We start from the raw sequence: 17,795 nt of genomic DNA on the forward strand, positions 1-17,795 counted from the left end.
ACAGGAATGTGGTAACAGTGTAGTCAAGGCTGAATCGGGTTCTGATTCCCCTTCCCAGCTAGTATAGGCCAAGGTGAACATAAGGAGAGCCAGAAGACCCAAGGGATTCCAGACCTGATCATCCTTATCCACTGTGAATGTGTGTGATATTTTTAAAATTCTGTAAATAAGCACCTAGGTGCTAGATAATAAAAAAACAACGAATAAAAGGAATGGCCTGCTCTTCCTGAGTCACAGAGCAATTAGGACACTGGAAGATCTTATGGTAACTCTAGCAAAGACTAAGCTCTTTTCAGAATGTCTGGAATATAAAGTTTTATAGCATATTCTTCCAGCTTGCTCTGCCGGAGGTATATTTGTGGAAGCATCAGCTACCTGTTTCCTTTCCCTTTACTAGAGTATTTAAATCATGGAGAATACTGCAATAATTAAAAAAGTTATTGTGCCCAGGACATCTGGATGAAGGGGAAGAAATAGAAGAAATTTTTACTCCATTAAATTAATAGAAAAAAATTCTGCCCAAGCTGAAGTTTACAAGTCAAAGACAACCCTCGTGAAAGGTGTTAAGGGACCTCCAAAAAAAAATGCCAAAAAGAGCAATTTTGCTTGCAATTCTTTGCAAAAATATGAAGTTCAGACATTTCATAAATTAAAATAAAAAACTTGTCAAATAAGGAAAACATTTTAAATCAAGCAAAGTTACAGACAACATTAGGTAAAATACATGAAAAAAGTAGACTTCATGCTCTATCACACTCTCTCATGCAACCGTTCAAATACTGTATTAAAAACTAAAATTACCAATTTTCAGCAAGTTTTACTATTTCAATTAACCTTACTAACAACACTGTTTCAGAGGCTTAAATATGCTATACACTTAAACAATATGCTGCAGAAATTACTGCTAGTATCCCTCTACGTAACAGAATTCTTATTTTTAAAAACTCACTGACAATTGAGCTATGCAATGTATTTTGATAGTAAATACATTTTAGTGTATTAATTAGTGCATGTCTTTGCTTGCTGTTGGGTACTTTGGAGAAAATTATAGTGTTTCTATAATAAAAGGGCCATCAGGAACAGTATCCCCGATAATGTCACGGCAAACCTGGTCACAGAACTTTGTGACTTTGTCCTCACCCATAACTATTTCACATTTGGGGACAACTTATACCTTAAAATCAGCAGCACTGCTATGGATACCTGCATGGACCCACGGTATGCCAACAATTTTATGGCTGACTTAGAACAATGCTTCCGCAGCTCTCGTCCCCTAACGCCCCTGCTCTACTTGCACTACGTTGATGACGACATCTTCATCATCTGGACCCATGGAAAAGCAGCCCTTGAGGAATTCAACCATGATTTTAACAATTTCCACTCCACCATCAACCTCAGCCTGGACCAGTCCACACAAGAGATCCACTTCCTGGACACTACAGTGCCAACAAACAATGGTCACAAACACCACCCTATACCAGAAACCTACTGACTGCTATACTTACCTACATGCCTCCAGCTTTCATCCAGACCACACTACACGATCCATTGTCTACAGTCAAGCTCTACGATACAATCACATTTGCTCCAACCCCTCAGACAAACACCTACAAAATCTCTATCAAGCATTCTTACAACTACAATACCCTCCTGCTGAAGTGAAGAAACAGATTGACAGAGACAGAAGAGTACCCAGAAGTCACCTACTACAGGACAGGCCCAACAAAGAAAGTAACAGAACGCTATTAGCCATCATCTTGCGCTGGAGAAGTTTTAATTGGAGGCTCATCATCAAGGATCTGCAACCTATCCTGAAAGACAATCCATCACTCTCACAGATCTTGGGAGACAGGCCAGTCCTTGCTTACAGACAGCCCCCCAACCTGAAGCAAATATTCACCAGCAACCACAGACCACACAACAAAAACACTAACCTAGGAACCTATCCTTGCAACAAAGCCTGTTGCCAAGTCTGTCCACATATCTATTCAGAGGACACCATCATAGGACCTAATCACATCAGCCATACTATCAGAGGCTTGTTCACCTGCACATCTAACAATGTCCCTCTGCCATTTACATTGGTCAAACTGGACAGTCTCTACATAAAAGAATAAATGGACATAAATCAGATGTCAAGAATTTTAACATTCTAAAACCAGTCGGAGAACACTTCAATCTCCCTGGTCACTTGATTACAGACCTAAAAGTCACAATCGTACAACAAAAAACCTTCAAAAACAGACTCCCACGAGAGACTGCTGAATTGAAGTTTGCAAAATGGACACCATTAAATTAGTCTTGAATAAAGACTGGGAGTGGATGAGTCATTACACAAAGTAAAACTATTTCTCCATGTTTATTTCCCCCCACACACACACACAGTTCCTTGCACCTTCTTGTCAACTGCTGCAAACGGACCATTCTGATTACCATCACAAAAAGTTTCTCTCTCTCCTGCTGGTAATAGTTCACCTTAACTGATCACTCGTTAGAGCATTTACGGTAACACCCATTGTTTCATGTTCTCTGCGTATATAGATATCTTCCTACTGTACTTTCCACTGCATGCATCCGATGAAGCGCGCTGTAGCCCACGAAAGCTTATGTTCAAATAAATTTGTTAGTCTAAGGTGACACAAGTACTCCTGTTCTTTTTACAACTACATTTCATTTTGCCAGGGAAGATATCACAGAGATACAAGTTGTTGATGAAACTGAGTAACTGATTGCAAACCTTTTTTCCAAACCAAAAGTAATTGATTTCTAAGATTCAGATTTCAACAAAAAGTGTGAACGTTGATACATGGACTCTTTCAATGATCCATCTTGTGTCTTGTAATGAGGAAAATATAGTGAATGGCTTCATCACAGTAGAGTACTTCCATTGGGAATGCATATTGCATTAACTTTCATCATAAGAGAAAATTCATTCAATCCCCAAACATCTGTTACGTAAAGTTACACTTGGCAGGAAAATACTTCAAAAGGAGAAAAAAATATGTTTTCCAAACCAAAGAAGTATGAACTGAAGTATCACTCAATTAAGGTGGCTTCTCACTAGGGCTGGGTGGAAACTGGATATTTTGTTTTGTGGGAAATGCTGCGAGTTTGAAAAATAAACTGTTCCAAAAGAGAAAAAAGGTAAAAAGTTTCAAAATTTGGGGGGGGAAAAGCTGTTTCGGATCAATAGAAAATATTATGGACTATTAAAAATTAAAATATTTTCAAAACTGAAAATAACGACAAGTTTCAAAAAGGCTGAAGCAGAACTTATTCTCCCCAGCCATTAAAGTGGCATCAGGAGTCTAACAAGTCTGGGTGTCTCCGCAGGGACTTCCTGAGTCATCTATTTTTGAATTTCTTCCTCTGAAAGAACAGAATCCAATTGGAATGATTTAATAATTCTGGAACTACTCCCCAGTGACAAGAATGTAGTCTCTATTCCCAGCTGCTAAACACATCCAACCATCCTGCAAACCCATGATGCTCCCTACCTGAACAAGCCTGTGCTCTGAGAATCCATTCTGGGGTGAACCAGCCTGAATGTCTAAGGTCCCCGAAACTCACCCAAGAGTAGACAGACAGCTTGAATCCGGACAACCGGATTGGCCACTGGGAGCTGAGAAGGTGCGTGGAGACTGAGGCATTCAAGAGACAGGAAAGAAGGGAAGACTCAGAGGGCTGGTTCCCCATCTTGAAATGTCCATCTTGCCCCCTTAGAAGTCAGGTATAATATTTTGATTGTTCCCCAAAGCTCATCTCTAGTTTTCACCAGGTCCTGAAAACCCTGTCCTCATCTGAGAGTACAGCTTATAAGAGAACAACTGATGGGAATGGAGTAGGGGATGTAAAAGACATATACCCTAAATGCACTCACCTCTAGTGTCTAGAGGTCTTGGCGCCTCTAGAAAGTATGCGTTTTCTACTCGTGGGGGAATTCTGCGCCACTGCACGTGCGCAGAATTCATGTTTCCTGCAGATTTCTTTGCTTCCCCACAGAAAATGGTTTTCTGACAGGGAAGCAAAGAGAAGCTGCAAGAGCAGTCATGCACCACTCCCCAGCTCAACCAGTACATCACTGCAGGGCTGGAGACACCTGAGCCGGGATCAGCTGCTAGTCCCAGCTGGGCTGGAGGCAAGAGAGAAAAGGACTTCTTTTTCCTCTGCAAGGAGAGGACAGGGCTGTGTCAGACCCATCCCCAAAAACCACCTCCAGCTGCAGGAAGCTCAGCATCCTCCCCTTCCCCCATTGCTCCTTAGTTCCAGGGGGCAGGGGTCCCTGTACAGGGAGCTGCTCCCCCATCTGCCCAATCCCTGTGTATCTGGACCTTCCATATACAGACACCTTCACCAAGCCTCATCCCATACACCCAGAACCCCCCTAGCCCTCCATACCCAAACCCCACACCACTGAACCTCAACCTCTGCATCTGGAGCCTCCCTGCACCCAGCCCCCTGCCTCTGGACCCCAACCCCTGCACCCAGACGACCCTCCACTGAGCTTCCTGCACTCAAACCCCCATCCTGATAAGCCCTACCCACTGCACCACCCTGAGCTAGGGTGACCAGACAGCAAATGTGAAAAATCGGGACGGGGGTGGGAGGGTAATAGGAGCCTATATAAGAAATGTACACAAAAATCAGGACTGTCCCTATACAAATCAGGACATCTGGTCACCCTACTCTGAGCCCCCACATCCAGACCGCCATACCACAGACGCCCAACTAGCTGCACCCAGCCCCCCTGCTGAGACCTCTACACCCAACCCCTCCCTGCTGAGACCAAACCACTTTCACCTAGAAGCCCCTGCAGAGTCCCATTGCCCCTGCACCTGGAACACCACCACCCCACAAGCCTCTGTGCATCCAGATCCCCTCACACCTAGATCTCCCACTGAGCTGCCTGCACCCAGACTGTCCCACACACAATGCTCTCACCCCACACCTGGATCACCCCCACACTGAGCCCCTCCACACTTTGATCCTGCCTGGTTGAGCCTGCAAGTCCCACACCTGGTGCACTTGGTGCAGAAAAGCAGGCCCAGACCTTGTGCTGTGTCAGGGTTAGGTGCAGCCTCACCACTGAGTCCGTGTCCCGGGTGCGGGGAGGCTGCAGGGTGATCTCCCACCTTCGTACAGCCAGTGGCCTGTTCTCCCCACTGCCATGCTGGAGCCTCTGCATTTATTTACTAAGAAATAAATCTTGCAGAATTTAATTTTTTGGCACAGAATGTCCTCAGGAGTAATTTCCTAACTGTACCACGCTTTTGTAAGCACATGTATGGTTCCAAGTACACTAATGAATCCTGCATGATTTTTCAGATGAGATGAGTTTTTGCAATTACTCCATTCTGGCGCAGTGAATTCTTCCCCCCCACACCACCAGATATAAGCTTTTAGTTTTATGCCTGTATTCAACTTTGTTTTCTTTACCAGAGCAAGTATTAATGATCAATACACTTTATTACGAAAGGCTTTTTATCTCAATGCTAGAACTACAGAGATAACATTTGAGGCAAGAAGTTCAAGATTTGATAAGAATTCTTCATAAAGACTTAACTACATTTGCGTAAAAGTTGGTTTTGGGTTTTTTTTGTTTAAATCCTAGATCTTGAACTTGTAAGGCATTACTTCAGCTCTGGCCATTAACCACATACCCTCATAGTAAGGCATTATGCTTTCAGTATAAATTATATACTCAACTAAAATACAAGTAATTTTGTGTTGAAATACTATGTAAGTCAGTCTTTTTCAAAATTTCCCAAACACTTTCACCCTCTTTTTTTTAACATTAAAAAAAAAAAAAAACACCACAAAAAACTATGGAATAGCCCAAAAAAGAACATTATAAAGAAAGCTAGATTTCCTGTAATGTGTCAGTAAATTCAGCTTAGGTTTTCACATGGGATCAAGACAACAGTGACTCTGACCCTGAAGCCATTCTAGATATTGACTCAAAGCAACTGAAGCCAAGCTTTTTAATGAGACGCTGTAGTAGATACTTAAGAACTTTAGAATTCCATTGTCTTTAAGAAAAAAGAATTCTTCTCTACATATCTGTGCTTGGGAACTTGACAGAAATATAAGCATATAAAAACGAGGGTGTTAGCATTTAAGTAGCTACTCTTTTCAAGAACAAAGTCACCCCTCACAAGATGGTTTGGTAGGTCTCCTGTTTCATAGGTAACCAGACCTCCTCAAAATGTGTGTGATCTGAGTAAATATAGACCATAAATATACATTTCTGCATCTGAACATATCAGGACTGAATTAAAAAGTGTATTCATAATAGGCAAAATTCCTCATTCTATCAACTTAATGTATGTGAACCTATAGTGTTTTATCTGTTACAAATCTATTCTGTTTAAAGTCTATGTACAAAATATTTACATTTGCTGAAGAGCACATTACATGAATAAAACTGGCTCCTACTGTTCTATTCAGGTTTTTACTTAAACATCTTTGGTCAAAGAACAGTAACCACTTAACAGTAACAAAACATGATAATTCTTGCTACATACACATCACTGTCTCCTACATGTTGTGTAAAATATAGAGAGCATGCAGGCACACACTGATTTTATGGCATTTAAATCTTTAAACTGTAAATTCTTTTTTTGTATCAGGAATAAAAATCTCAGTTTTTACTGTGTATTAGCAAGGTTTTGACTGCTGACATTACCATTCTTATCTACTACGGAAGTAATGCTATTAGCACTAGAGTTACAAATAAATGATGATTATTACTTACAGAAAAGAAGAATTATGTTACTGACAGAAGTCTAAGTTGTGGGATCGAGAGTCTAATCCCAGCCCTGCCACAGACCCATTCCCTGTCTGAGTTTTCCCATCTGTAAAGTGTACTGGAAACAAACAAAAAAATTTCCCAGGGATTATGCAATGCATAATTCGTTTGTGTTTGCGAAATACTGAAAATTTAGTTATTGTGCTATAAGTAAACATGAAAACACTTTTATCATTAAGGAAGGCATATGGCCACTGTTTAGCAACTGGTGTAGCTAAAAGTAGAGAGCCTAGGAGTAGAGTCTGATGACCCAGAGCACTTGGATGCCCAGGCTCCCAAATCACTCAGGTGCTTCTGAAAGTTTTACCATCAGTGACTGATGCAAGAGACCAGAAGTCAGGGTTTCTGGGTTCTAAACCGAGCTCTAGAAACAATTTTCTATGTGACATTCGCCAAGTCACTTCGTCTTTGTGCCTAAATCTCCTCAAAATACTTTGCATATTCAAGTGCTGAACTCATTCTGCAAACAGCAATTTAAACCTCAACACTCCAGTAAGAGAGGTATTACCTCCTTTTACAGATTGGGAAACAAACACTGGCTAGTTAAGTGATGTGTCCAGAAGTCTCACTAGGTCTGTGACAGACACAAATTAGAGCCCAGGTATCCTGAACCCCAACCCAGTGCCCAATCCACGGAAGTAGACCTCATGCTGCAATAGTGGTTAAGGGCACAATCCCGCAAACACACAGGAGTGATTCCACTGCAGGGGTCAGCAACCTATGGCACGTGAGCCAATTTTTAATGGCACACTGGAGCCTGCTGGGACTCCAGCATGCCACTAAAAATCCTGCCCAGCCTGGCGCACTCTCCTCTGCCCTCCAATTCGCCTGTGGGTGCAGGGAGCAGAAGCATAGCCGTGCGCATGGGGTGGGCAAATGGCCCCACTCTCCCAGTACGGCAAGCCGCGGGGTCCGCGCTCCCAGGCCAGAACGCAGGGCCGAGCACAGCGAGCTGCCGGCCCCTCCCCCACCTTATCCCCTCCCCTGGACCCCTGCCGCCACGCGCAGCGTTCTGGGGGTCAGAGCTGCGCGTTCCCACGGGGCAGCGTTTGGCTCCGCGGGGAGGCAGACACGCTCCCCGCTCAACCAGAGGGGTGGGGCTGTGTGCTCCCGCAGAGCAGCGTATGTAGCTCTATGTGGAGCCTCATGGTAAGGGGCCCAGGGCTGAGGGGGTTGGATAAGGGGTGGGGGCAGGGAGCAGGGTGGGTTGGATGGGGGGGTGGGATCCCAGGGGGCAGTTAGGGCAGGGGGGGTGGATGGGCATGGCACTGGATCCCGGAGTTTGTGAGGGGCAGGGGTGAAATAGGGGTCAGGGCAAATCAGGGACCGGGAGCAAGGAGGGTCCTGGGAGGAATTTAGGTGGTTCTTGGAGGGAATCCATCAGTGCGAAGTTGGGGTGGTAGGGGACAAAGAGCTGGGGGTTGTAGCGAGTTAGGAGTTCTGGGGGTCGTGTCGGAGGCAGGGGTGTGGAAAGTTGGTTGGGCAGGCAGGACGTCCAGGGGGGTGGATGGCGTCAGGAGTTCTGGAGTCCGTCAGCGAGACAGAGAGTGTATGGATAGGCCATGGGAGTCCCAAGGGGTCGGCTGGGGGATGGGGGTGTAAGATGAGGGTTGGGGCAGTCAGGGGACAGGTAGGAGGAGAGTCCAGTCTGGGAGCAGGGAGGCTTAGATAGGGGCAGGGGGTCCTGGGGGCAGTTGGGCGCAGCGGGGTCCCAGGAGGGGGAAGTCAGGGACAAGGAGCAGGCGGTCAGGATTAGAGTTTTAGGGGAGTCAGTCACCCAGTCACTCTCCCCTGAGCCCTTGATCCAGTCCCCTACAACATAACCCACACCCCACATTCCTCTGCCCTGAGCCCCGCACCCTCCCAGGCCCTGCACTGAGCCCTGTACCTCCCTCACATACCCAGCCCTCTACTTGACTCTTCATCCCCCCCCACCCGCAACCTAGCCCTGACATCTGGCACCCCCACCCATACCCAGCCCCCCTCTGCCCTGACCCCTACATCCCCTCACATACCCAGCCCTGACTCCAGCCCTCTGGGTCCTGGCTGCGAGCCCCGCACAGCCCACTGCTGGTCTGGGGTTCTGGCTGACGGACCCTTGCCAGCTGGGGCCCCGGCCGCAGGCCCCGCTCAGCCCGCTGCCAGCCTAGGTGAACAGAACCCCAGACCAGCAGCGGGCTGAGCGGGCCGGCAGCGTAAGATCAACATTTTAATTTCATTTTAAATGACGCTTCTTAAACATTTTGAAAACCCTGTTTATTTTACAATACAACACTAGTTTAGTTCTATAATATATAGACTTACAGAGAGAGACCTTCTAAAAAACGTTAAAATGTATTACCAACATGTGAAACCTTAAATTAGAGTGAATAAATGAAGACTCCGCACACTGCTTCTGAAAGGCTGCCGACCCCTGTTCCACTGAGATCCGGCAATATCCGACAAGCGCTTTGAGATTCTCAGACACAAAATAAACTGATTGCAAAAGCATACTACAGCTTCTCAGATGCACACCACAGAGGAGCCGTAGGGGGGCTGCCTGAAGACCCCCGACTTTCGGTTTTGACTCGAGACAGACCCCTTGACCCTGCACCTGTCACTACCAGCGGCCCTACATCAAAGCGAGGCGCGCACATGCGTCTCCATCTCTCCGGGCAGAGGGAGGCCGGGAGCCCTGAACAACGAGCAGAGACCTTGGCGAGGCGTCCCCGCGCTGTAGATACACAGCGCTATCCCGGCCCGCTGCTGCCCCTGCGCCTCGCCCCCGCCTCAGGGCCAGGCCGCCCGCCGGAGCCACCTGCACTTGTTGAGCAGGAGGAGCGTGCGCGCCGGGGCCCCCTGCCTTAACCCTTGGGAGCCAGGCGCTGTCGCCATGGCCAGGCGCAAAGCGGCCGGGATGGCCCGGGGAGCGCCGGGGGCGCAGCTGAGCAACCCCCTCCCAAGCCGCAGCATCGGAGCAATGCGGAGCGGCCCGGGCTGGGCCTGCCGGCGCCGGGGATCCCCCCCGCCCAGGGAGGCCCCGTCATCCCCTACCCCCTCCCGCTACACGGGGCAGGGGAGACCCCGTCCCGCCGCCGCCGCGCCCTTCACCTGGGCCCCTAGGCAGCCCCGGCCCCGCCGTGCGCACCGCGCTCCCAGGCCACCCAGCTGGGAGCCTCCTCCGGGGGGTAGGGGCCGGGGCAGCGCCTCCGCCCCCGCGGCGGCAGCTCAGGCCGCAGAGCCCAGGGGTCGGGGAAGCCCCAGGCAGCGGCTCCGGGGGGTTCCAGTACAGCCCGCTCGGCGGCCCCGCTCCCCGGCCGGCGCTCACCTCCTCGGGGATGGCCGGCTCGCCGCCGCCGCTGCCTCCCGGGACCGAGGCCCCAGCTCCAGGCGGCGGCTCAGGCTCCATGTCCCCGTTGAAGAGCGAGGCCCCCTCGGAGCTGCTGCCGCTGCTCAGCGCCGCCATCTTGGATCGAAGCCCTGGAGAAAGGGGAGGGGTGGGAGGGGGAGGCCGCGTCCCCGCTCCCGGGCCGCCCCCAGTCGCGACCCGTAGTGGGAGTGGAGGGGGGAGACCACACAACCCGGAGAGCGCCAGCGGCCCGCGCCACTAGATGTCACACCCGGTCCGTGACGTCACCGATAATAGCCACTGTTACTGCGCATGCGCCGTCTGACGTCACGGGGAACACCTTGATGTCACAGGGTGACTAAACGTCATCCAGGGAACTCAGAGGTCACGGGCTGTAATCCCGCCCCTTTCCTAAAGTTCCTCCTGGACCCCCTCACTAACATTCTTAAAGCCCCTTTCCAGCCTCTCCCCAATGCCATCGGATGATTTAGTTGGAAATTGGTCCTGCTTTAAGCAGGGGGTTGCTCTAGATGATCTCATGAGGTCCCTTCCAACCCAGATAGTCTATGATTCTATGATCTTCATAGTACCCCCACCTCAGCCCTAGAGCCCCTTCCATGCACACCCTCCCTCCTTGCTCCCCACAACCTTCCTTCTCTCTATACATAGCTCCCTCTCCATAGATCCTTCCTTCCAGCCAGCCCTTAACAGCCTTCCCCATCTACCATCCTCCCAGGTTCTCTACCCAATGCCCCAGCCTTTCTTGGGGCTCTCTCCTCTCATACAGAGATGCCCTCTCTCCCCCTCAGAGGCCCCCTCAAGACTCTTATCCTAGTCAGGGCAGAAAATCCCTTTGTTATGGTATTAGCCTGTTGACCCCTCATTCTTCCAATTTAGCAATTAGTAGTAGTATATAAAGCACTGAACTAGGATATTTTCAACCTAAAAATACACTATTAGCAAATCACACAAGGGCAGGAAGCACAATGACAAGTCACTGGTTTGGAAGTAGGGTACTAACGTCTGCTAGGGTAGGGTCTCTACTCAGAGAGGGGGCTCAGAAGGTTAAACTCTGGCTCTCTGCTCTAGGAAGACAATCTTCCAACAAGTGGAGGGGGGGTTCAAAAGCAACAAGACATCAGAATGTGCTGCTCCTCTACTAAACTGGCATGCCACAAAGCATGAAGTAACTAAAAAAAAACCCAAAAAACCTCATCTTTGATTTTTGTAAACACCTTTGTACTGAGAAAATATTACATAAAAAGAAAAGTCATTTTTAAAGAGTATTTAGGACAAATTTTTCAACTGTGTTCATTGACTCTAGGATGACCAACCTGAAGTGGTTAGGATCTGATTTTCAGAGGTGTTGAGTGTCTGCAGCCCCCAGTGGCTTTATTTGGAAATTCATACTCTAGATATCTCAATTTGGACACCAAGGTAAAATCCTGGCCCAACTGAAGTCAATGGGAGTTTTGCCAGTGATTTCAGTGGGACTGGGACTTCACTTCTGAAATTAGTGGGCAAAATGTGGATATAAAAAAGGAGGGTTGCAGAAAGCTGAATGTAAACTTCAAAGGGCCCACAATCACAATTCTGTATATTTTCATGGGTAAAATATTCTCTTCAAAACTACAGTATGTTATAGAACCTTAAGGCTTTGATCCTGCAGAAGAATCCATATGCACAAGGGTCTACCTGTGCAGATCCAGTTGAATGATTGGGGTCTAAGGGTGCATACTTAAGTACTGAATATCAGAAGAGTCCAAAGTTAAGATTGTACAGGCAAAATTAGCTTTAACCCCTTTACAATACTGTCCCTAATTGTGTAACATACTATTTTCCAAATTGCAATTGGAAAAAAATGCATAGTATATGACTGCTGACAATATTATTAAAATACATTTCCAAGAGAGATAATACCTTACAGTAGAAGTTCACAATATACCAGAACATTATGACCATAAAAATTATTATGCAATAATGGGAAAATATTGCAAGATGCTACAATTGTTTAAATGTATTAAAAAACTATGATGTAACGTTTGAGAAATGTTATGTAAGCATGTAAGACATTTTTATAGACATGCACAAAAGGACTCTGCCAGCTTAAAAAATCAGTTTTCAGACATAATTGTAACTAGAGTAGATACATTTAACATCTAAGATTATTAAAAGAGAAGAGTTAAAAATCAAAACACCTCTAATATTTTCAGTGTGATTATTGACAGCCTGAGCCTCCAAATATTATGCCCATTCTTTTTATTTATGTATGTACATGTTTGCAGGATCCAGGGTTTAGTTGCTCTGTTGCTGAAAATATCCTCATGATATCCTCACGAAAGCAACAGAAAAACCTCATGCATATTTTTTAAAAGATTACCAAAAATGCGTCAAAACAAACAAACAAAATCAAGCCATACTATTTAAAGGATGTTCTGTCACAACCTGGAATATTTTAAATTAGTCAATTAAACAGATTCAAGTTGACAGCGTCCCTTTGAGATGGCACAAGCATCCTTAACTTTTGCATTTCCTGACATTTGACATGCAGCCTTCTCATTCTATTAATGTAGTTTTGAGATGCTGAATACTCTATAAAATATATATACACACTAACTTTTGGTTTTATATGGCACATTTCACACTCAAGTTAGTGCTTTGTAAAAGCACTTGGAAATGAGTTAAGTGCTGGTAGTACTGTAAATATTAAGTAAGTATAACATTTATTGTATGAGCTCAGCAATAGCTCCCATACAGACTGGAACATTAGATCCTGTTTTATTAAGAGGAGGAACTTTAGCCACAAGTCTGGTCAAAATTATTTCCTGCTCTGTTCAAAAGGCCATAAAATATTTAACTCCCACCTGGACAGCCACCAGAGATATGCAGAAGGGATTTGTTTAACAAGTCATCTGACACTCTACACCTGAACAACACAGCACCTCCCTACTAGGGCAGTACCATATCATCACTGAATAGAAGCCCAAATTTTTGTGTCACAGGTGGCTCGGAGTACTACCACCACTAACCAACACTATGTAAGAGAACCAAACAAAAACTAAGTTACTTGCCAAGTTTTTAACTTTATGCCTTAGAGATCTGTGTTCTAAACATACTGTTGAAAAGATAAAAGCAGCAAAGAATCCTGCGGCACCTTATAGACTAACAGACGTTTTGGAGCATGAGCTTTCATGGGTGAATACCCACTTCGTCAGATGTTGAAAAGATAATAGTCAACAATGCCCTATGTGGGATAAGAATCTGATATGTTGGCAAAAAGTGTACGCAGCCTGTAAGCAAAACACAGATTAGGAAATAAATGTAACAATGAAGATTAGAATGTTAAGAGAGATTTCCCTGTGCTTGTGAGGAAATGAAAAGAAGTACAGTATTAAGTACTTATCTGGTAGGCACATTCCTTAGGTAGCTGATGTTAATGGAAAAGTCACTGAGTGAAATTCATCCCTGATGTAACTCTTTTTGCTTCAATAGAATTTACTACAGGGATGAATTTGGCCTTACTGTGCAAAGTTTAGTCATAATCCATGTTTATTCTCCAAACAATTTACAGTCAGGGGGTAAGTCTAACATCAGCACCAATAGCCTACCATCAATCTACAATTTTTTAGTACATTTTCCTTCTGCCTTTAATAATCCCACAATGCTTTGTTCTTGTGCATTTTGTTTTATCAGGAGGTTTGCATTCACATGGCGAGCATTAGTCATACTATGTTATTGTTATTTATACTGTGTAACACATTAAGGGCTGCAAATATGAACCTTAATGCTGCCAACTGAGAACAAGAATTAGAATTAGAGCTAAGAGTTACCACTTAATACATACGGTATGGGTGGGTTGTTTTATTTGTTTGCTTGTTTTGTTTTTAAATAAAAAAAGAAGAATGCAATGCTAGTTAGAGATGATGGATTGAGAAGAACAGAGGCAGAAACCTTCTGTTCACACTGTACTGCCTTGCTCTTTGGGAGGGTCCCCATCCATTTATGAATATAATTCATATTTTGTGGTCCTGCATCATCATTGGTTTCTCTGCTTAGGCCATCAGAAAGGAGGCTAATCAGTGTTAAATGTAACTGTGCTTTTGATGTAGAATTCTGTTCACTTTTGCAGCGGCTACCAGACAGCCTTTAGCTGGTACTTCCAGTCCCTATCAACATAAGTTCAAGTCAAATTAGTGTCCTAGATGTGAAGGGCTCTGTTTTTTTTATTGCCCAACCCTTAAACTATCCACACTAGTACAGACAGTCTAACTGCTATTATAGCAAGTAATTTGTAAACAAAAAAACCTGCCCCTTTCCAAGGAATGTGTACTGATGCAATTTTTTTGCACCAACTTTTTATGGGTTTTTTTTCCTCCCAGAAAAAGGTTAAAATCTGATCAGAAAAATAAGTTGGTTAGGTAGTTAAAGGGCACAGACATCATTTAGATTACCCAACATAACATTTATTGGTCAAATTAACACATGCATTTTAAGACAAAATGCTTAGTCAGTAGAAAATAAGACAGTTTACTTGACAGTGTCTCACCCAAAGTAGAAATTTGAACACATCAGCTGTCCTTCCACAAAGAAATCAGATTACCTTGACAGAATGTTCAGAAGAAATTAGTGTCCAGTGATGTGAAAAGGCTTCTCAGTCAGACTTAAGATAGGTCTTATTTGCCATTTCCTTTTCAAATAAGGGAGCATTTTGAAACAAGTAAATGATAAATAAACAAAAACCTGCCTGTATGGTACATTTTCATAATAGAAATCTTTCACAGCTTCTTATCCAAATGGTTAATCCAAGATTTTTATATATGTTAATAAATTAGGTTAGTTAAACACACAAGGCCAGATTTTTAAAGGTATTTAGGACCTGAAGATGCAGATAGGTAAACGATTGAATTTTCAGACGCCCCCAGGAACTTTTAAAAATCCCACTAGACAACTGTCTGCATCTTTAGGCATCTAAATATCTTTATTCTGACCCATTGTGCCAAATCCTAAGCATTTTCTTGAACAAGGCTAAGGAAGTTCAGTGATGCTTAGTAAGGGATGCAGGAATTATCCCATGCATTGCAGTATTTGCATTTTACCAGCACACATTTTAAATGTGTGGGACTAGTTTATCCACTACAATGAAATCATCAAAAATAAACCTTCTAAGATATGTTAGGTACATGGCACTTTTATATGCAATAATATGGAGCTAAAAATACGTAACTGTGTATCCATCCATCCTCCAGTGGAGATTATTGTTTGTGTGTCATGTATAAGTCTGAATCCCAAGAGGAAGGAAACCAGGATCGTGGTGGAACATAGATACGCTCATAGTGGTTTGTCACTACCTTCTCTGTAACTCTTCCAAGAAAATTTGAAACAGGACAATAGTTAGCCTGATTACTAGAATCCTACCGTGTTTTTTTGAGTACTGGCCAGAATAGTTTGTACTTCATAAAGATAGCTTGCCCTCCAGGAAGAATGAGTTGACACTCCTCAGGAGTGAGCCCAGACAATCTTCACTTGTCTTCACCATCCATGAAAGGCTTGGCAGTCCCACTCATAAATTGTAGCTGGTACACCTTTCAAAGCCCCCAAGAGATCTGTCTGACTGCTCCCATGTTAGACAATGGGGAAAGCATGGGTGCTTTGTTTTTTTCTGTTATTGTTTCTCTGTTGGTATTTTTTGAGCAGAATATGATGATAGTTCTTCACATCGTTTGAAGCTCCCAGCTGAAGAATCTTGCAGTTCTGCAATGCTGTTGAGCCTCAGACTTTTGATGCTGTATGCCCTCTGTATGGAAATGAACTAATATTTGGCAGGGGATAAGTAGCTGGCAGCTGAACAATTCTCAGTAAAAGTCATTTTCTCAGTTCATGTTTTCTCTTTCTCCCTCAAAAGGCACAAAAATACTACCTAGTTCACATCTGCTTGTTATAAAAAGACTGGATACTGCTTCCATTCAAGCCAATGGAAAAATTCCCATTAACTTTCACTCTGTAGGTTCAAACCCCTAATGTTTAGACAGAGAACTAAAGAATTATAATCCAGACAATTTAACAATATAAAACAATTATATCACAAATAAAATGACCTTAAATCATTACAAAAGTTACATTTTCCTCAAACCAAAGTACAATTTCTCTACTGCTCAGTAACTTTGAAAGGCTGCACATTAGATCCAAGCTTTCAGAGATTTGACACTAGTAAAAGACTTGTTAAAAACTAAATATTAAAAGTGACATGTGTTTTATAGTTTAAATATATCATATTTAATATTTGTTCTAAACATTTATTTAGAACAGTCTTTTTTAAAAAATACTTTAGAATATTAATTGAAGTTTTTCCTCTTTAATATATATGCGTTTTGTATTTATTTAAAAGAAAGAAAAGTCCACAAAAGTTCTTAACTCAGTTACCATTCTTACATTTTAAGGAATGTTGTCCTAAATCACCCGTGGCAGGGCAGGGGTGAAACCCGTTGAATGCCCTGCTAAAATGCTGGCTAAACCCTGCTTTCAGGCAGAGAGCTCAAGGACAGAGGTGCAAAGCAGCCAACAGGGAGCCCTGCTGTGGGTCCTAATGAGGGCTGGCTCGCTGCAATAGACTGAGCTAACCAGCAACAGCTGGGCTGAAGTCTGGGCGGGCTATAAAAGCCCTGAACAAAACTCAGTTAGGAGGTTAGACTTGGAGGGGATAGGAGGCTACAGTTCTATCTCCTCACCACAGGAAAGGAGCTTCAGGGGCCAGGAGACACTGGAAGAGGTTGGAAAGGGGATAAAGGCAGTGATAAGCTGCCAAAATCTTAGGAACCGGTTCCCTACTGGGTCTTTAGTGGCATGGCTCCAGCAGCTGAAGGACCCACCACTGAAGACCCAGTAGAGAACTGCCCAGTGAGTATACCCCCCACCCATGTCCTGCCCCTGACTGCCCCCCTCAGAAACTGCAACCCATAACCTGCCCCTACTCCTTATCCCCTGACCACTCCTTCCTGAGACCCCTAACTGCCCCTCAGGACCCCAACTCACCCTGCTCCCTGACTCCATCCACCACCACCCTGGCAGACCCTCAGAACTCCCACGTGGTGATCCATCCCCTTCCCCACCCACTTCCTGTCCCTGCCTTATTCAACTCCCCCAGCCTCTTACCCCCCACTGGGGCTGGGCCTGGGCCAGAGCCAGCCCACACAGCCGGAGTCAGGGCTAGGCAGCAGCTGGAGCCGAGCCGGGCTGGGCTGGGCAGCAGCTGAAGTCCTCCTCATGCCCTGCTCCAGCTCACCTGCAGGAAGCCCTGCTTCACGTGAATTGGACGATTCGCAGGAAGCAGGGGAGGGGGAGGAGAAACTGGGGGGAATGTTGGGAGGAGGTGGCGCTAGGTGAGCTGGGGCTGGGAGCAGGGCAGAAGCTGCCAGAGATTTTGTTAAATTTAGAAGCCCTTTTAGAACTGGGACAACTAGTTCTAAAAGGGCTTCTAAATTTAACAACCAGTTCCTGAGAACTGGTGGGAACCAGCTCCAGCTCACCACTGGATAAAGGGCATTGCATGGTGGCACTGTAAAATAAAGCACAAGGGTGAAACACCAGAAGAAGGAGTGAGAACTCTTATTTTACCAGGCTTAGCACAGGGTGAGAAGGTGGAAACCTGTGTGAACCCTGTGA

General features: G+C 45.0%; 1 protein-coding gene across 3 annotated transcripts in view; it reads right to left on the reverse strand.

The window, feature by feature from the left end:
• BRAF (B-Raf proto-oncogene, serine/threonine kinase) overlaps nt 1–10,422 on the reverse strand; it is a 136,768-nt gene extending 126,346 nt beyond the window's left edge. For 2 of the 3 annotated variants that reach the window (XM_032783183.2, XM_075069045.1), the window contains exon 1: nt 10,116–10,422. In XM_032783183.2, the coding sequence (XP_032639074.1) occupies nt 10,116–10,253 (138 nt within the window). In that variant the 5' untranslated portion in view covers nt 10,254–10,422. Of the gene's footprint in view, nt 1–6,754; nt 7,062–10,115 lie in introns of those variants that run through there. The other variant, XM_075069041.1, reaches the window with a different exon arrangement.
• Between the last annotated feature and the right edge of the window lie 7,373 nt (nt 10,423–17,795).

This window comes from Chelonoidis abingdonii, chromosome 1 (genome assembly GCF_003597395.2).
Source record: "Chelonoidis abingdonii isolate Lonesome George chromosome 1, CheloAbing_2.0, whole genome shotgun sequence".
In the NCBI taxonomy this organism is placed as follows: domain Eukaryota; kingdom Metazoa; phylum Chordata; order Testudines; family Testudinidae; genus Chelonoidis; species Chelonoidis abingdonii.